The sequence below is a fragment of the Saccopteryx leptura genome, chromosome 2 (genome assembly GCF_036850995.1).
Source record: "Saccopteryx leptura isolate mSacLep1 chromosome 2, mSacLep1_pri_phased_curated, whole genome shotgun sequence".
Classification (NCBI taxonomy): Eukaryota; Metazoa; Chordata; class Mammalia; order Chiroptera; family Emballonuridae; genus Saccopteryx; species Saccopteryx leptura.
Window position 1 is genome coordinate 79,667,837 of NC_089504.1, and position 20,600 is coordinate 79,688,436.

Below are 20,600 nucleotides of genomic sequence, written 5' to 3' on the forward strand. Positions count from 1 at the left end.
CAATTTTCTACTTTGACTTTTTCCATAAAACTGAACATGGGTTTTAAATAGACATTAGATGAATTAATATGCAAAGAGATGTTAGCATTTTTATTTATTTATTTTTAAAGTGTTTATTTATATTGATTTTTAGAGACAGAGGAAGGGAGAAAGGGCAGGGGTAGACAGGAACATTGATCTGCTCCTGCATGTGTCCTGACTGGGGATCAAACCGGCAACCTCTGTACTTTGGGATGATGCTCTAACCCAGTGGTCCCCAATGTTTTTTGGGCCACGGACCGGTTTAATGTCAGAAAATATTTTCATGGACTGGCCTTTAGGGTGGGACGGATAAATGTATCACGTGACCAAGACAAGCGTCAAGAGTGAGTCTTAGACGGATGTAACAGAGGGAATCTGGTCATTTAAAAAAAATAAAACATTGTTCAGACTTAAATAGAAATAAAACAGAAATAATGTAAGTTATTTATTTTTTCTCTGAGGACCGGTACCGGTCTGTGGCCCGGGGGTTGGGGACCACTGATCCAACCAACCTAGCTACCAGGCAGGGCTAGCTGTTAGCATTTTTATTGTGCCTGTGATCATTGTCATGCTTAAAGGTTTTAATTACATTGGCTCTTAGTACTGCTTAGTAATGGTTTATTGTCATGTAGTTTTTGGAATGATTTTTAAGATAAAAGAAATTAGACTTAACTGCTTCCTAATGGTCTTTTCAGCAATATTAGTTAATTACATAATTTTATTCCAAATTTTAAATTTGGCTAATTTTTGAAAACTTTTTCCCCAGATGATCTTTCCATTTCAGTGGCAATGCCCATATATTCCTCTGTGTCCTCTGTCCTTGGCGGCAGTGCTTAGTGCACCTTTACCGTTCATAGTTGGAGTAGACTCAAGGTATTTTGATCTTCACGACCCTCCACAAGATGTTGTTTGCATTGACTTGGATACAAACATGTTATATGTGTAAGTTGATTCTTTTTATATCATCTCCCATTTATATTTTTCCTCATATGTAGTTATAGCTCACTGAAAGTGTCTAAAAATGTGCTCCTTTTAAAAGTTGTTAATAAGTTTTCATCAGTGAATCTCAACCAGAGCAAGTATCAGAACCCTGGAAAGCTGTGTGATTTTGAAAAGATCGACGTCTACATTATAATAGTTTATACTTGGATACTAATGTTAATGGTGGACAATACGTTTATCAAAAGAGAATATGGATTTTTAGAAAAGATTAAACACTGCTCTTAGAGCTCAAGAATGGACATACTTTCTAGGTTTAATTCAAAATCTATGTGTAAGCTTTTAAAAAATGGGTTTACCTATTTAAATTTAGTCACAATATAGGGCAGGGGTCTCAAACTCAACTCAGCATGTGGGCCGCAGAGCAAGATCATAGCCGTTTGGCGGGCCGCACTAGGTCTACAAAAGGCAACTGTTATGCAACACTTTTCTCACTGCAGTTGAAAACAAAAAAAAAATCAGTACAACAAGCACAATCGTACATGCAGTTTACTCAGTGTCACAAAACGACCAGAAACTGTAGTTCGCATCACAACTGCTGTTAACTAAGCTAATATCTAGCTAGGATGCTAGAGAAATGAAAAATACAAGTAGGCCCCTAGGCTTACTTAATTTTATCCAAAATATTTTGAACTTCGTGGATTAGTCTGCGGGCCACACAAAATTGTTTGGCGGGCCGCGAGTTTGAGACCCCTGATATAGGGTAATATTATGTCATTTCCTTAGTTGTTAAGATTTGAATTTTTATAAGTATATATTTTATTGCAGAGAAACTGATATTAAAAAATAGTCATAGTCTGTGTTTACTGGAGGTGATAAATATACACAGCAGTGGTGTGACTGGGAATTGAGAGTAGTGTACCACATTAGTAAAGGAAACAGCTCTGGTGGATACTTAAAAGCAAACCCTACCTCACTCCCCTGTCCCCCAAATGGGAAAGATTAGTAAGTATTGATAAGTTCCTAGTGTTGGTGCCAACTTCCAGGCCTTGGAGTACTTTTATTCTGTACTGTTTGTGATTAGAAGAAAGTAAAAAGAATTGTTTGGAGTGAGACTTCAGTGGTCACAGCAATTGAATTGGTTGGGAAAATTTTCAAAAGTGAACCAAAGGAGTAACTTGTAAGAAGGAAGAAAATGTTTGTTATAACTTTAAAAATAATTTTGAAATGGATCTTTCTTTATATTTTGAAACTATAATTGTGGTAGCTCTTCCCTATGTATTTGTAGATTTACTTATAGCCTGGAAATAATGAACCACTTGTATGCACTAAATATTTTTTATAGCAACATTTTGTTGTTTTTTAGGGCTATCCCTGAAAAACTATTATTTCAGGGTTGTATGCATTGTGCTTTGGGAAATGATTATTTATGAAGTTGTAACTCAGATGTTTACCTTATTTTATTTACTGTTCTGAATAAAATAATATTGTGGAGATTCTTTTGTTATTTTTAAGTGAAAGGAAGGGAGATAATGAGACACTCCTGAATGAGCCCTGATTGGGATCTACCCAGTAACCCCCGTCTGGGGCCAATTCTCTAATCAGCCAAGTTATCATCAGCTCCTGAGGCCAACACTTGGACCAGCTAAGCCATTTTCAGCGCCCGGGGCTGACACTCAAACCAATTGAGCCACTGATTGTGAAAGGGGAAGAGGGAGAAAAGGGGAAGGGGGAGAGAAGTAGATAGTTGGGTTTCTTGTGTGCCTTATCCAGAAATCGAACCCAGGACATCCATACACTGGGCTAACACTCCATCCACTTCGCCAACCAGCCAGGCCCTGGAGATTTATTTATTTATTTATTTATTTTTTATTTATTTTATTTTAATGGGTGACATTGACCAATCAGGGTACATAGGTTCAGAGAACACATCTCCAGGTTATTTTGACATTTGATTATGTTGCATACTCATCACCCAAAGTCATATAGTCTTCTGTCACCTTCTATCTGGTTTTCTTTGTGCCCCCCCCCCCCCCCCCCCCGTAACCACCACACTCTTGTCCATGTCCCTGAGTCTCATTTTTATGTCCCATCCCACCTATGTATGGAATCACATAGTTCTTAGTTTTTTCTGATTTACTTGTTTTACTCAGTATAATGTTATCAAGGTCCATCCATGTTGTAAATGATCCGATGTCAACATTTCTTATCGCTGAGTAGTATTCCATAGTATATATGTACCACATCTTCTTTATCCAATCATCTACTGAAGGGCTTTTTGGTTGTTTCCATGTCTTGGCCACTGTGAACAATGCTGCAATGAACATGGGGCTGCATGTGTCTTTACGTACCAGTGTTTTTGAGTTATGGAGGTATATTCCCAGTAGAGGGATTGCTGGGTCATATGGTAGTTCTATTTTTAAGTTTTTGAGGAACCACCATACTTTCTTCCATATAGTTGTACTACTACTTTACATTCCCAACAGTGAATGAGGGTTCCTTTTTCTCCACAGCCTCTCCAACACTTGTTATTATTACCTGTCTTGTTGATAATAGCTAATCTAACAGGTGTAAGGTGGTATCTCATTATAGTTTTGACTTGCATTTCTCTAAAAGATGAGCATCTTTTCATATATCTGTTGGCCATTTGTATTTCTTCCTGGGAGAAGTGTCTTTATGTCCTATTTCCATTTTTTTTATTGGATTATTTGCTTGTTTGTTGTTGAGTTTTATGAGTTCTTTGTATATTTTGGATAATAGGCCCTTATCTGTGCTGTTGTTTGAAAATATCATCTCCCATTTAGTTGGCTGTCCATTTGTTTTGTTGTCAGTTTCTTTTGCTGTGCAAAAACTTCTTATTCTGATGTAGTCCCATTCATTTATCTTTGCCTTCACTTCCCTTTCCTTTGGAGTCAAATTTATAAAGTGCTCCTTGTAACCAAAATCCATGAGTTTAGTACCTACGTTTTCTTCTATGTAATTTATTGTTTCAGGTCTTATATTTAGGTGGAGATTCTTAATTCAACAGTTTTAAATAACTTCTATAAAATTTCTATTGATTCAAACATTATTTTTTAAAATAACTGAATTCTTTGCTCAGTTGTACTTATTATGAATTAGGAAGTATTTGAAATACTCAAGAATTATAGAGGATAATGTAAATAACTCCCATGTATCCACTACCAGATTCAAAAATAGAATATTGCCAGTAAATCTGATACCCCTGGATAGTCCTCTGCAGTGTATCTTGCATCATGTTGAATTTGGTTTTTATTATTTCTATGTGTTTTTAGAAATGTGTAACTGTAGCATTTTGTTTTGCATGACTTAAAAACTTTTTTATGCTTGTATAGTTTTCTGTGACTTATTGTTTTACTTGGCAATCCTTATGAGGTTAGTCCATGTTGATACATGTAGCTCTACTTCCATTTCAGTGTTTATTGGTATTGATGGATATTTAGATTGTACTTAGATTTGTGCAGTTGTTAACAAGGCTGCCCTGATCATTAATGTCCATATTTCTTTGAGTTTATGGGCAAGAATTTTGAAGCATATACCTTGAACAGCCAATGTTGGCAGGTTTTGTTAATACCACATTATTTTCCAAGTTTATCCCCTCTTCAACAGCAAATGAGAGTTCTGTTTGTTTCATATCTTTGCTAATACTTGTTATGGTCAGAATTTAAAATTTTTGCTAATTTGATGATAATGGGATCTCACTGTGGCTTTAATTCACATTTCCTTAATTAGTTGCAAATAAAACACTTTTAATTTTGTTAGTCCTTTGGTTTTTATTTCCTGTTAATAGAATTTTCCCTTTTTTGGGTGAATTTTTCTTTTTTAAAAAATTTGTGTAAATTCTTTACATAATCTGGAATTAATTCTTGGTTTCTTATATGCATTACAAGTAGCTTCTTCCACACTGACTTCTCTTTTCATTCTATTTATTGTGTCTTGATGAGGAGAAGCTTATTTTAATTGATGAAATTTATCATATTCTCTTATAGATTGCTGTTTTTGTTCTTGTATATGTAGTCTTCTGCTTGAGGTCATGAAATACTCTCTTTTGGATGTTCTTAAAGTTGTAAGGTTCTGTGCCTTTTTCATGTAGGTCTTTAGTTCAGCTAAACTTGATATTAGTGTATGATACGGCATAGAAATACCGTTGATTTTTTTTCACATGAATAAGTACCGTATTTCCCCATGTATAAGATGCTGCCATGTATAAGACACACCTTAATTTTGGGGCCTGAAATAAAAAAAAAAAGTATTACATAAAGTTATTGAACTCAAGTTTTATTCATTATAAAATTCATACAACTCCTCATTACTGTCAAAACTCCCATCCATTAACTTATCCTCATCTGTGTCTGATGACAAATCATTGTCTTTGTATATTGCCTCATCCTCAGTTCCATCTATGGCATTTGAAATGCCACACTTCTTAAATGACTTGACAACAATCTCAATCTTGATATTATCTCAGGATCTTTTCACTCAGGTACAAACTTCTCCTATAGTTGGTTTCTTCCCTCTTCCTGCTGGTGTCAGATTGTCCCCAGAAGACTTCATCCATTGGTTCCATTTGTCTCTCATGGCAGCTTTGAAGGGTTTGTTAATGCTGACGTCAAGTAGTTTGAGCTGGTTGTCAAGCCTCCAGGTATGACGGCAAGTTTTGTTTTTTGCTTTGCAGCAATCTTCTTTGTGTTTTTTGTTATGTGTGCCCTGAACTGATTAAGCACCAGTAGGGCAGGTTTGCATAAGAGCCCACCTGGTTTCCAAACTTTCTCAAACCAGATCTTTATCCCAGTCTGATCCATCCAACCCTTGTCATGAACGTGGACACTCTTTGAGGAATGTCTTCTTTTGGCATGGTTTTGTGTTTGAAAATCAGCATAGGAGGCAGCTTGGTTCCGTCGGCACAACAAGCTAGGACAACTGTATAATGGCTCTTTTCATGTCCACTTGTCTTCACAGTTACAGTTTTCACCCCCTTCTTATCAATAGTTCCGTTACTTGGGACATCAGATTGAAGGGGAACTTTGTCTGTATTTGCAATCTGTCCCAACTCAAACTGATGTGTCTTCTGACATTGAATGACAAAATGATGAAATTCAAGGACTTTCTGCTTATAGTTTTCAGTCATCTATTGGGCAAGTCTGGTGCATGTACTCATGCTTAGTCTATTCCGTTTCATGAACCTGAACCACCAATTGTGTCCTTTGAAATCAATAACTTCTTTTAAATCAACAGTTCTTCTTGCCTCATGCTGAACCATCTTTGTGGACACAGGAATTTCAATTGCCCTTTGCTCTTCAATCCATATCTTGAGTTCCCTCTCTAAATCAGGCCATTTTGCTGACTTGCTTCTCATGGCCTTCTTCTGCCGTGGCATTTTCAATAGGGTTTCTTCTTTCTATAGCCAGTTGGATTGATTTCTCAGTTGGAAGAGGACCAAACTTCCATTCAGCAGCATGATTTCCATTCACTTTTGCAAACTGGGTCACTTTTAACTTGAATTCAGCACTGTATGAAAATCTTTTCTGAGCCATTTCTGGGCAGAACGTGGCAAAACGTAGCAAAACATAACCTACCGTAATATACTGGTAACAAATGCGAAGCAATGAGCACAAAGACAACAAGCGTGGAAAATCAGGAAATGCAAGTAAAAAAATCTACAACAATGAGCGCAAAAACAAGTATGAAAAAGTGAGAAGTGCAAGTAAAAATCTAAAATTAATGTATAAAATGCACCCAGTTTTTAGACCCCAAATTTTTAAAAATAGTGTGTGTCTTATACATGGGGAAATATGGTAATCATCACATAGCACTGTTTATTGAATAATGAGTTCATTTCTTTCTCACTGTTCTTCAGTCTCAACACTATTATGTATCAGTTTCTATATCACTGTGGATATCTATTCAGGCTTATTATTCTGTTCCTTTGTTTTGTTTTAGCCTCTTGCTAATACAACACTATTATAATAATTTTAAAATTAAGTTGTGCCCGACCAGGTTCAGTGGAGAGAGCGGAGACTTGGGATGCTGAGGACCCAGGTTCAAAATCCTAAGGTCGCTGGCTTGAGCGCTTTGAGCATGGGCTTGCTGGCTTAAGTGTGAGATCATTGACATGATCCCATGGTCACTGGCTTGTGCCCAGAGGTTGCTGGCTTGAGTCCAAGGTCTCTGGCTTGAGCAAGAGGTACTGGCTCAGCTGGATCTCCCCCCACCCCCACCCTGTCAAGGCACATATGAGAAACAATCAATGAATAACTAAAGTGATGCAACCATGAGTTGATGCTTCACATCTCTCTTTCTTCCTGTCTCTCGCTAAAAAAATTTTAAATTAAAAAGTTGTATATAGCATGGATGAACCTTGGAAACATCATGCTCAGAGACTTATATGATCCCATTTATATAAAATAACCTAGGGAATTGGAGGTTAATGACTAAGGGGATGCAGATATTCTAAAATGGATAATGGCCCTGGCCGGTTGGCTCAGTGGTAGAGTGTCAGCCTGGCGTGCAGGAGTCCCAACCAGGGCACACAGGAGAAGCACCCATCTGCTTCTCCACTCCTCCCCCTCTCTGTCTCTCTCTTCCCCTCCTGCAGCCAAGGCTCCATTGGAGCAAAGTTGGCCCGGGCACTGAGGATGGCTCTGTGGCCTCTGCCTCAGGCGCTAGAATGGCTCTGGTTGCAACAGAGCGACACCCCAGATAGGCAGAGCATCGCCCCCTGGTGGGCATGCCAGGTGGATCCCGGTCGGGCGCATGCGGGAGTCTGTCTGACTGCCTCCCCGTTTCCAACTTCAGAAAAATACATACACAAAAAAAATAATAAAATAAAATAAAAAAAGGATAATGGTGGTGGTTATACAGCTCTGTGAATATACTAAAAACCATCAAATTGTACATTTCAGATGGGTGAATTGTATGGTATGTGAATTATAGCTTAATAACATTGTTAAAAAATGGGATGTAGCAAGTCCTTTACCCTGTTCTTTTTTATTTTTTTAAAAGATTTTATAGAGAGAAGAGAGTGAGGGGGATGGGGAATGAGAAGTATCAACTCATAATTGCTTCACTGTAGTTGTTCATTGATTGCTTGTTACATGTGCTTAACTGGACAAGCCTAGGTCCTCAAACCGGTGACCTCAGCATTCCAGGTTAACACTCTTTTCTATCCATTGCGCCACCACAGGCCAGGCACTTTTACCCTTGTTTTTAAAAATTATTTTGATATGTTTGGTCCTTTGCTTTTTCATATAAATTTTAATAACAGCTTGTTAAGTTCCATACAAAATTATATTGTAATTTTGATTAGAATTCTATTGAATGTACAGATTAATTTGGGAACAAATGACATTTGACATAGTCTCCCTACCCATGAATGTGGTATTTTACTTTATAAATCTTTAAAAATTTTTCTGTAAGCTTGCATTTTTCAATAAAGACCATATACATCTTTTGTTAGACTCATTCTTGAGAACCTTGTAGTTTTTATCACTACTGTAAATGGTATTTTTAATTACATTTTCTACTTGTTAGTTTCTAGGGTATAGAAATGCTACTGATTTTTGTATAGTGGTCTTCTGCCCAGCAACTTAGTTGAATTCTTTTATGTTGTCTGTAGATCCTCTTCAATTTTCAGGCTATAAGCAATTGTGCTATCTCTAATTCTTATTCCTAAATTTCTTGTCTTAATTTTCTGGCCAAGCCTCTAATGTAATGAATAGAAGTAGTCATAGCCAGAACCTTGTCTTATTCCTTCTTCTTTTTTTCTTTTACTGAGACAGAGAGAGAGTCAGAGAGAAAGATAGATAGGGATGGACAGACAGGAACAGAGAGATGAGAAGCATCAATCATTAGTTTTTCGTTGCTCATTGCGATACTTTATTTGTTCATTGATTGCTTTCTCATATGTGCCTTGACTGCGGGCCTTCATCAAACCGAGTAACCCCTTGCTCGAGCCAGCGACCTTGGGTCCAACTGGTGAGCTTTTTCTCAAACCAGATGAGCCCACGCTCAAGCTGGCGACCTCAGGGTCTCGAACCTGGGTCTTTGGCATCCTAGTCCAATGCTCTATCCACTGTGCCACCGCCTGATCAGACTGTCTTATTCCTAATTTCAAAGGGAATGCTTTGAGTAGTTTATCATTAAGTATGATTATTGCTTTAAGGCAAGAATTGACATCCAGCCCAAGGCCTGTATTTGTAAATAAAATTTTATTGGACATAGCCATGCTCATTTGTTACATATGGTCTAAGGCTGCTTTCCTGCTACAGTGGGACATTTGTGTAGTTGTGATATAGGCCCTCTGGTCCTCAAAGCATGAAATATTTACTATCTGACCCAGAACTTCCCTAGTCCCATTCTAGGGTTTTGATTACTTAATAATAAATTAAAGAACTCTTGTACTTCTAGATTAAGATTTTTTAAAAAATCATAAATAGCCATTGAATTTTATAGTACTTTTTTTTACAACTGTTGAGATAAACATTAAGTTTTTCTCTTTTGATATCTGTGTGGCACATTACACTATAACATGATTTAGTTGTAACCAGTCCTTTCATTCCTGAAATAAACATCATTTTGCTGTTGTTTTTTCTATATACCAGCAGATGAAATTTTCTAAGAATTTAAGATGCTTACATTGATGTTCATAAATTATATTGGCCTGATGTATATATATAGCTTTAGGTGCAGCCCATGGTTGGTACTTTCCTCTTGGTAGAATTTTTAATGTTTCTTATTTCTATTAAAGTATTTTATTTGACTCATGCATTATTTAAAAGTGTTCTTTGAAATTGCAAAGGTTTGTTGTTTTTTAAATGCCAGCTCAATTGAATTGTAGTCAGGACATGTTGTATTTGTCACTAACTCACTGATAATTGTTGCAGTTTGCTTCTAATAAGTAATTTGAAATCTCAAGTCAGTTAAGTTTGACACTTAAAATATAATTTTAAAACACTTTTGAAGCAAGATTTCAGTATTTTATTCATAAATCCAGTATTGAAAATCTATGTTCAAGGGTATGAGATAACCAAATTGACTCAGGAAGTTTCTTGAAAACCACTTATTCAGACTATATAAGTTGTTGTAACTTCATTTAAAATACACTTTTAATTTTCTTTTTTTAGTTTAATTATTTTTAATTAAGTGAGAGGTGAGGAGGCAGAAACAGACTCCCGCATGTGCCTGACCAGGATCCACTGGGCAAGTCCCTACCAGGCAACGCTCTGCCCATCTGAGGCCACTGCTCCTTTGCTCAGCAACCAAGCTATTTTAGTGTTTGAGGCAGATGCCATGGAGCCATCCTCAGTGCCCGGGGCCAACTTTGCTAGAACCATTCGAGCCATGGCTGTGGGAGGAGGCGAGATAGAGAAATATATATATATAGAGAGAGAGATAAAGGAGGGGGTAGAGGTGGAGAAGCAGATGGTCGCTTCTCCTGTGTGCCCTGACTGGGAATTGAACCCAGGACTTCCACACGTTGGGCTGACGCTCTACCGCTGAGCCAACCAACCAGGGCTTCTTTTTTTAGTTTGACATAAGAATTTTGTTTAAGTATAAACAGAATATGAGAAATTTTATTAGTTATATTTTTTTAATAGATCTGATGAAAAGAAGAACATGAACTGGAAGCAGCTTCCCAAAAAGCCATGCAAAAATCTGCTTAGCACCTTGAAGAAATTGTATCCTCAGTTATCTTCAGGTAAATGAGAGGAAAGAAATATTTTAATGAAAGAATGTATATGAGAAAATTCTTAAATTTAAACATAATTTTTCTCTGCTTAAAAGGAGTCTCATTACAAAACAAAATTCCAGTAACAAGAAGTTACTATTGTGGTTCATGATCTTTTTTTTTTTTTTTTTGTATTTTTCTGAAGCTGGAAACGGGGAGAGACAGTCAGACAGACTCCCGCACGCGCCCGACTGGGATCCACCCGGCATGCCCACCAGGGGCAACGCTCTGCCCCTCCAGGGCGTCGCTCTGCTGCGACCAGAGCCACTCTAGCGCCTGGGGCAGAGGCCAAGGAGCCATTCCCAGCGCCCGGGCCATCTTTGCTCCAATGGAGCCTCGGCTACGGGAGGGGAAGAGAGAGACAGAGAGGAAGGAGGGGGGGGGGGTGGGGAAGCAGATGGGTGCTTCTCCTATGTGCCCTGGTCGGGAATCGAACCCGGGTCCCCCGCACGCCAGGCTGACGCTCTACCGCTGAGCCAACCGGCCAGGGCCGTTCATGATCTTTTAAGCATTGATGTCTGTGCCATATCTGTTGGGCATCTTTGTTGGGCCCGCCAATGATCTCAATATGTTAATAGAAAGAGAAATTTTGGGAAGTCACAGACTTTATTTTGACAGTTTCCTTAATTGTTTAATCATTCTATATATAACAGTATATATTAGTGTCATTTTCTCTTATTTTATTTGTCAGTTCACCGAAAAACTCAAGAAGGTTCAGCAATTGAGATGACTCCAATTGAAGCAGATTTCTCCTGGCAAAAAAAGATGACTCAACTTGAGATGGAAATTCAAGAAGCATTTTTGCGCTTTATGGCATCCATTTTGAAAGGATACAGAACATATCTCAGACCAATCACAGAGGCTCCTTCAAATAAAGCCACAGCAGCTGATTCATTATTTGACCGACAGGGTGAGTGGCATTAAAATTAGAATTACTTTTTATAGAAATGGGAAATACTTTCTATTTGGTATTGCTACCAAGCATCATTCACTATCTAAAATTTTAGAAATTTATATTAAAATATAATGAATTTCTCTATATTTTGTAATCTGGCTTTATGAATAGACTTTCTTTTAATTTTTATACCACATTTTTTACTGACAAATCTGAAGCTGTAGGACTTTAATTGTGAAAAGTCAAAGATGTTGTTTATATTTACAGTACTACCTAATCAGTTATCTTAGTAGAATGTGATTTGCTCTCTTTCTTCAGTTTTGCTAAATTTTTGGATTTATACAGACTTGCTTTAAAATATTCCTTAACAATTAGTTTTTGAAATAAAGGAACCAGTTTTAAAAACTTTAAAACATATAGCTTTGTTCCAGAGGAAAACACTTTATCCATCTTTTTTAGTATTTGTTATTTTAGGGAGTTATAAAGATTTTGTTTTATTCTTGTAACATGGTAGCAACCTTATAGATGCATTAATATTTATATAAAAATTATATTACATTTTTATATTTTTACCAAGCAGTTACTTTAAAAACAATTTGTATTTTCCCAGTAATCCTTTTGTCTTTTATCATTTCTGCTTCAGATAACTATCTCTCAAATATTTAGTTACTGCTTATCAAGTCCAGCTATTTTTATGTAGGGATATAAAGAAGTATAAAATCTAGCTCTCTGGGATACTAATGAAAAATAATTGAGTGTTTTTTAAAAAGAGAGCAAGTACTCAAGAAAACATTTTACAGAATTCAGTGAGAAGATCTAAAATTTGAGAAAAAAGAAACATTCTTTCAAATAAATATTGTGAAAGACTGTGGAAGAAGAGTATGACTTTGAAGAATTTAGATAAATGGAGATGAGCAAGAAAAGGTTTCTTTTTTTACAGAGACAGAGAGAGAGTCAGAGAGAGGGATAGACAGGGACAGAGAGGAATGGAGAGAGATGAGAAGCATCAATCATTAGTTTTTCGTTGCGTGTTGTGACACCTTAGTTGTTCATTGATTGCTTTCTTATATGTGCCTTGACCGCGGGCCTTCAGCAGACTGAGTTACCCCTTGCTCGAGCCAGTGACCTTGGGTCCAAGCTGGTGAGCTTTTGCTCAAACCAGCTGAGCCCGCGCTCAAGCTGGTGACCTTGGGGTCTCGAACCTGGGTCCTCTGCATTCCAGTCTGACGCTCTATCCACTGTGCCACCGCCTGGTCACGCAAGAAAAGGTTTCTAAAAACAATAACATTAAAAATCAAATCTGAATTTGAATTTCTTCTTTGTTATTTATGAAACCTTTCTGGGGTTCTGTTTTCTCATTAATAAAATGGGGATGTGATCTCGACTACCTACTTTTGCTAGTTGCTCCACATACATTTTCTCATTTAATCTTAATAAAATGGGGTGATACCTAGTTCATGCATGGTGAAGATTTAATCTTAATAAAATGGGATGATACCTAGTTCTGCATGGTGGTGAAAATTAAATGAGAAAATGTATATGGAACAACTAGTAAAAGTAGTATACAATATTTAGTACTCATAATAATAACTATTATTATTAGTGGTAATAACGAAATGGAAGAAAGCTCAAAAACAAAAGCACAAGGTTTGCATATTAGTTTGCCAGGCCTTTATATCAAACATAGATTGGGTGGCTTAACCAACAGAACTTTATTTTTTAATAATTCTAGAACCTGGAAGGTCGAGATCACTGTATTGGCAGGATTGGTTTCCTCCGAGGCCTCTCTTCTGGCTTATAGTTGATTGTCTTCTCCCTGTGTCTTCACATGGTCTTCTTCCTCTGTGTCTAAATTGCCTCTTCTTCTAAGGACACCGATTGCATTTGATTGGAGTCACTCTAATTACCTCATTTTGACCTACCGTATATCCCCATGTATAAGACGCACCTTTTTTGAAAAATTTGGGGACTGAAAAACTGGTTGTGTCTTATACAGTGGTAGAGTTATTTTTTTTACTTGCATTTCTTGCATTTTTGCGTGGGTGAAGAGTTGTATGAATTTTATGATGAATAAAACTTGAGTTTAATAACTTTATGTAATACTTTTTTTTTTTTCAAATTTTGGGCCCCAAAATTAAAGTGTATCTTATACATGGAGAAATACAGTAATTCTTTTTAATTATTTAAATTTTTTTCAGTTACAGTGGACATATATTATTATATTAGTTTTAGTTGTACACCCAGTGATTAGACATTACATAACTTACTAAGTGATCATCCCAATAAATCTTGCACCCATCTGACACCATACATGGTTAGGTATTTGAATATTATTGACTATATTTCCTGTGCTGTACCTTACATCCCCATGACTATTCAGTAACAGCCAATTTGTACTTCTTAATCCCTTCACCTTTTTTACCCATCCCTCTAACCCCCTTTCCACCTGACAATGCTCAAAATGTTCCTGGTATCTCTGAGTCTGTTTCTGTTCTGCTTGTTTGTTTATTTTGTATTTTTAGATTCAACTGTTGATAGAAATGTATTTATTGCCATTTTATTGTTCATATTTTTAAATTTTCTTCTTCAAGAAGACCCTTTAACATTTCATATCATTTCATATAATATCAGTTTGGTTGGCACAATCTCCTTTAACTTTTTTTGTCTGGGAAGCTTTTTACCTGTCCTTCAATTCTAAAGGATAGCTCTGCTGGATAAACTAATCTTGGTTGTAGGTCCTTGCTTTTCATCACTTTGAATATTTCTTTTATTTTTTTTTTTTATTTATTGATTTTACAGAGAGGAGAAGGGAGAGAGAAGTACCAACTCATAGTTGCTTCACTTTAGTTGTTCACTGTTGCTTGTCCTATGTGCCTTGATCCAGCAAGCCCAGAGTTTTGAGCCATGACCTCAGCGTTCCAGGACGACACTCTATCCACTGCGCCACCACAGGCCAAGCCCACTTTGAATATTTCTTGCCACTCTCTCTGGTCTGCAAAGTTTCTGTTGAGAAATCAGCTGACAGTCTTATGGGAGGTTCCTTGTAGGTAACTAACTGTCTTTCTCTTGCTGCTTTTGAGATTCACTCTTTGTCTTTAACCTTTTGCATTTTAATTATGATATGTCTTGTGGGCCTCTTTGGGTTCATCTTGTCTGGGACTCTTTGTGCTTTCTGCACTTGTATGTCTATTTCCTTCACCAAGTAGGGAATTTTTCTTTCATTAGTTTTTCAAATAGGTTTTTTTTTGTTTTTTTTTTACAGAGACAGAGAGAGAGTCAGAGAGAGGGATAGACAGGGACAGACAGACAGGAACGGAGAGATGAGAAGCATCAATCATTAGTTTTTCGTTGCACATTGTGACACCTTAGTTGTTCATTGATTGATTTCTCATATGTACCTTGACCGCGGGCCTTCAGCAGACCAAGTGACCCCTTGCTCGAGCCAGCAACCTTGGGTCCAAGCTGGTGAGCTTTTTTTTTTTTTGCTCAAGCCAGATGAGCCCGCACTCAAGCTGGCGACCTCAGGGTCTAGAACCTGGGTCCTCGGCATCCCAGTCCCACACTCTATCCACTGCACCACTGCCTGGTCAGGCTCAAATAGGTTTTTTTTTCTTTTCTGAAGTTGGAAATGGAGAGGCAGTCAGACAGACTCCCGCATGCGCCCGACCAGGATCCACTCGGCATGCCCACCAGGGGGCGATGTTCTGCCCATCTGGGGCGTTGCTCTGTCACAACCAGAGCCATTCTTGCACTTGAGGCAGAGGCCATGGAGCCATCCTCAGCGCCCGGGCCAACTTTGCTCCAATGGAGCCTTGGCTGCAGGAAGGGAAGAGAGAGACAGAGAGGAAGGAGGGGGGAGGGGTGGAGAAGCAGATGAGTGCTTCTCCTGTGTGCCCTGGCCAGGAATCGAACCCAGGACTCCTGCACGCCAGGCTGACGCTCTACCACTGAGCCAACTGGCCAGGGCCTCAAATATGTTTTTTGTTTTTTTTTTTTCCTATTTTTTTTTTTTTTTTCATTTTTCTGAAGCTGGAAACAGGGAGAGACAGTCAGACAGACTCCCGCATGCGCTCGACCGGGATCCACCCGGCACGCCCACCAGGGGCGACGCTCTGCCCACCAGGGGGCGATGCTCTGCCCATCCTGGGCGTCGCCATGTTGCGACCAGAGCCACTCTAGCGCCTGAGGCAGAGGCCACAGAGCCATCCCCAGCGCCCGGGCCATCTTTGCTCCAGTGGAGCCTTGGCTGCGGGAGGGGAAGAGAGAGACAGAGAGGAAAGCGCGGCGGAGGGGTGGAGAAGCAAATGGGCGCTTCTCCTGTGTGCCCTGGCCGGGAATCGAACCCGGGTCCTCCGCACGCTAGGCCGACGCTCTACCGCTGAGCCAACCGGCCAGGGCTCAAATATGTTTTTAATTTCTTGCTTTCTTTCTTCTTCTGGCACCCCAATGATGTGAATATTGGTATGCTTGGAGTTGTTCCAGGGCTCCTTACACTATCCTCATTTTTTGGATCCTTTTTGCTGCTTTGATTGGGCATTTTCTGCTTGCTTATATTCCAAATTGCTGATTTGACTCTCAGCTTCATTTATTCTACTAATGATTCTCTGTAATATAGTCTTCATTTCATTTAATGTATTCTTCATTTTTGACTGATTCTTTTTTATGTTATATAGCTTTGTTTTTATGTTTCCTATCTCTTTGTTGAAGTTCTTGCTACGTTCATCTACTATTCTCCTAATAACCAGTGTTTTGAACTCTGCATCTAGAAGATTGCTTGTTTGCATTTTGTTTAGTTCTCTTTCTGATGTTTTGTTTTGTTCTTTCATTTGGGAGATGTTTCTTTGTCTCTTCATTTTAGCTGCCTTCCTGTGTTTGTTTCTATATATTAGGTGGAGCTACTATGTCTCCATGACTTGGTAGAAGGGCCTTATATAAAGCTGTCCAGAAAGCAAGGTAGCACAGCTTCCCTGATCACCCAAACTGGGTACTTGAGGTACTCCCCTGATGTGGGCTGTGTAAACCCTCCTTTTGTAGTTGAGCCTTGATTGCTATTGGCATGTCAGTGGGAGGGATTTACCCCTAGGAAGACCAGATAGCTGCAAGGACTGTCTGCAACCACTGGCCTCTGACCACTGTGGAGGATTAGCTGTGTATGGACCCACCCCATAGACCAGGACTTCCTTCATGGGGGCTCTGGTGCCCGCTGAGGTGGTTGGGTGGTGGTGTGATATATTCTGAAGCTGTCCACCAGGTGCTTTAGCTCTGAGGCTTCCCAGGAGGTAGAGACCAAGGTCACCTGCTGCCTGAATTCTTGCCTGAGGCCACCTGACTTCAGCTGCAAAGTAAACTGTAATGGCTGCTACTTGTGTTAGGCTTGGAGTTGCCCTGGTAAGACCAAGCTTCGAACGTAGGCCGGCTGCTGCTAGTGCCAGGCCTGGGGCTACTTAGCAAGAAGTACAGGGCACTCTGAGGCCAGATGCTGCTTGTTTGAGAGATTGTAGGAAAGTCTGAAACATGAGCCAAGACAGGCCATTTGTATGGAAAAGCCTCTAGAAATAGCTTGTGTGGGCTTAAAATTTGGGTGGGGCGGGGTCTTAGAATCACCTGGGTGGGGAAACAGTTTGAGCCTGGTTGATGGAATCTCAGATATGGCTCCCAGCTGCCAGCTCTGTAGGGCAGTGGCTCATCAAAAGAGCAATGACCTTTGCCAGCACTTGTGTCTGGGTGAAAGCTGCTCCTCCAGCTCTCACCTTGATGCCAGGGACATAAAGACACACATCCTCCCCGTATATCTCTGGTGCCTTTCAAGCTGCTGCCCCAGTGCTGGAGTTCAGTGGAGTGAGTCTGAATAAGTCCATGCATGAGCCCTTAAAGAGGAACTGCCTGGGACCCCAGCAGCCTCTCTCTTCCTCAGCCTCACTCTCTGGTGTTTATAGCCAGAAGTTATAGGGGCATCTCTTCTTGGTATTGCAACCCTGGGTTAGGTGGCCTGGTGTGGGGCTGGGACCCCTTCTTGCTCAGGGGGAACCCCCCCCACACACACACAGCTGAGAAATCTCTCCCAGTTTTTATCTACCACATGTGGATGTGGGACCAGCCCATTCAGCATGTCCACCTATCCTACCAGTTTTGATGTGGCTTCTTTTTTAACTCCCTAGCTGTAGGACTTCCATTCAGTCAGTTTTCAGGTGGTCCCAAATGCTGGTTGTCCTGTGTAATTTATTTGTAATTTTTTTTTTCTTTCATTTTTCTGAAGCTGGAAACAGGGAGAGACAGTCAGACAGACTCCCGCATGCGCCCGACCGGGATCCACCCGGCACGCCCACCAGGGGCGACGCTCTGCCCACCAGGGGGCGATGCTCTGCTCATCCTGGGCGTCGCCATGTTGCAACCAGAGCCACTCTAGCGCCTGAGGCAGAGGCCACAGAGCCATCCCCAGCGCCCGGGCCATCTTTGCTCCAATGGAGCCTTGGCTGCGGGAGGAGAAGAGAGAGACAGAGAGGAAAGCGCGGCGGAGGGGTGGAGAAGCAAATGGGCGCTTCTCCTGTGTGCCCTGGCCGGGAATCGAACCCGGGTCCTCCGCACGCTAGGCCGACGCTCTACCGCTGAGCCAACCGGCCAGGGCCTTATTTGTAATTTTGATGTGATTGTGGGAGAAAGTGAGTGCCACATTTACCTACGCTGCCATCTTGACTGGAACAATTAGTTTTTTAAAGACCTTATCTGCAGTTGCAGTCACGTTCTGATATAGGAGTTAAAACTTCAACAGATGAATTTGAGGTGGGGGCACAATTCAACCCATAACAGCGTGTTTGGGGGAAAAGATTTAATGGTACAGTTTGACCAAAGTGAAAGTTTTGTAGGTGTTATGGAAGATAAGGCTGAAAATACAATTAAAACTCAGATTATGGGTAGTGTTAACAGTAGTCTTAAATGCCAGACTATATGCAGTTTTTCTAATCAGCAGTAATCGGTCAGTAATTAATGTTCTCTCACTTTCTCTCTCTGTGGAAGAGTGGCATTGCTAATGGAATTTTAAAAGATAGATATTTAGTTAGTGTCGGAGGCCTAAAGATTTTGTTGTTAACAGGATGGAATTTGGTCAGTCAGGGATACAGACATTATTAGACAAAGTGAAACAAATACTGTTTACATTTTACTAGATGTGTTGTGAAGGAAAGTATTGGTTACAGTGAAAGTGTTAGGTCAGGGAAGAGTTCCCTGAAGAAGTAACACTTAATCTTGGGCCTGAAAAATGAATAAGAATTGCTTATTGGTTTTGGGATAATTTTTTCTTAGGGAATACTTTCATAAACATATCAAATCATGTAGCCATCTTCCAATTTAAGCAGTAGTAGCAATGAACATTCTGCTATTTTTGTTTCATCTTTCTTTAATGTTCTCTCTCTGTCTCTTTCAAGTAGGACATCATTTCACCCATAAGTTGTGTTAATTATCTTTAGAATTTTCTGGACTTATCTGTCCTTTTGGCTGATTGTATCCTCATAGTGTTACTTAACATATCTTCATCAGTATTTCCTATAAACTTGTAGTTGGATCAAGTCAAGAGCCAGTTGGCCAATAGGAATATAATGTGACTACATATATAATTTAAAATATTCTAGTGGCCCCGGTTAAAAATAAGTAAGCAATAGGGGAAATTATTTCTTAAATTTTATTTTAATTTATTGGGGTAACATTGGTTGATAACATAAGTTTCAGGTATACAACTTCATAGTACATCTGTGCTCACCACCCAAGTTGAGTCTTTTTTCATCACTATATATTTGACCCCTTTTATACTTTTTGTTCTCCTACCATTCCTTTTTTCCTCTGGTAAGCACCATTCTGTCATCTGTATCTATGAGTTTGTTTGTTGTGTTTGTTCATTTGTTGCTTTATGTTCATGTTCTACATACGAGTGAAGTCTTGGTTCTTTAACTTTTCAATCAACTTTACTGCACTTAACATGATACTCTCAAGATTCATCCATGTAGTTGCATTTTGATCATGTTTTCTCCAGCTTAATATATTTAAAGTAGAATTATTTCAAGAAGTAGTATTTTTTTTACCATTTTAATGAAATACTTTACATTCTTTTTTCAGTACTAAGTCTTCGAAATTGGCATGTATTTTATACTTACAACATATCTTTATTTGGTCCAGCCACAGGTCAAGTGCTAATTGCCTCATGTGGGTATTGGTAACTGAATTAAACAATACTGATTTTAGAGCTTGATTAGATTCAGGTTAAATTTTCTTGGCAAGTAATGCCAAAATACATAGGGATCACTAGTTCCAATTTCAAGGTACATTTCTGGCTGTCCTATTTTTAGTGGTCTTAAGGTTGATAGAAGGTTTAATTGTTGTTGGCCTCATTTGTTTATTATGGTTTCACATCAGGTTTTCATTTAACTGTTTCAGCAGCTTTTGCTGCGGTTTGTCTATATCCGTTAGAAGAAAAAAAGGTTGTTACTACTTGTTAAGAATAATCTATTTTTATTTTATGTATGCATTTCTTAACTAATTAGTGTTTCAGTGGGATGGAGTGAGGACCATAGCATGTGGAATGCCCTAAAGTATCAAAGAAATGGTGGAGGGAAAAGTGGCTCAGAAAACATGCTTGTAATGGTAGTTGTGAGCTAGGTCATGTAGGATGTTGTAGAACCAGAGAAGGATTTTAATATTTAGTCTTAGAGTACTTGGAAGCCAGGAAAGGATATTTAAGAAGGTAATAGGATCAGGTTTTAAAGAGGTCACTTTGAATTAAAAAATTTTTTTTCTAGTTTTTATACAGAGGTTGAATTAGAGGTATCCAAAGCATGGATCTACTAAATAGTTGGCCCAAGTGACCAGTGGCAGTCACCTGGATTAGTTTGTGGTGGTATGAACAGAAGAGTGATTTTTAGGAGGTAGATTGAATAAAACTTGGTGATTGAATATGAGATGTAAGATAGAGGTAGATGTCAAGGACAAACTTCGAGATTTCTGTCTTTAATA

At 39.0% G+C, this 20,600-nt stretch overlaps 1 protein-coding gene and 1 non-coding gene across 8 annotated transcripts in view; one reads left to right on the plus strand and one right to left on the minus strand.

Annotated features, from left to right (window-relative positions):
- DENND4C (DENN domain containing 4C) overlaps positions 1 to 20,600 on the plus strand; it is a 141,830-nt gene that overhangs the window by 60,464 nt on the left and 60,766 nt on the right. For all 7 annotated transcript variants that reach the window (XM_066368235.1, XM_066368236.1, XM_066368234.1 and 4 more), the window contains 3 exons: positions 788 to 963; positions 10,575 to 10,675; positions 11,397 to 11,615. In XM_066368235.1, coding sequence (XP_066224332.1) covers positions 788 to 963; positions 10,575 to 10,675; positions 11,397 to 11,615 — 496 coding nt within the window. The remainder of the gene's footprint in view (positions 1 to 787; positions 964 to 10,574; positions 10,676 to 11,396; positions 11,616 to 20,600) is intronic.
- Positions 10,417 to 10,492, minus strand: TRNAV-AAC (transfer RNA valine (anticodon AAC)). Its single transcript has one exon. It is a non-coding gene; the product is annotated as a tRNA-Val (tRNA).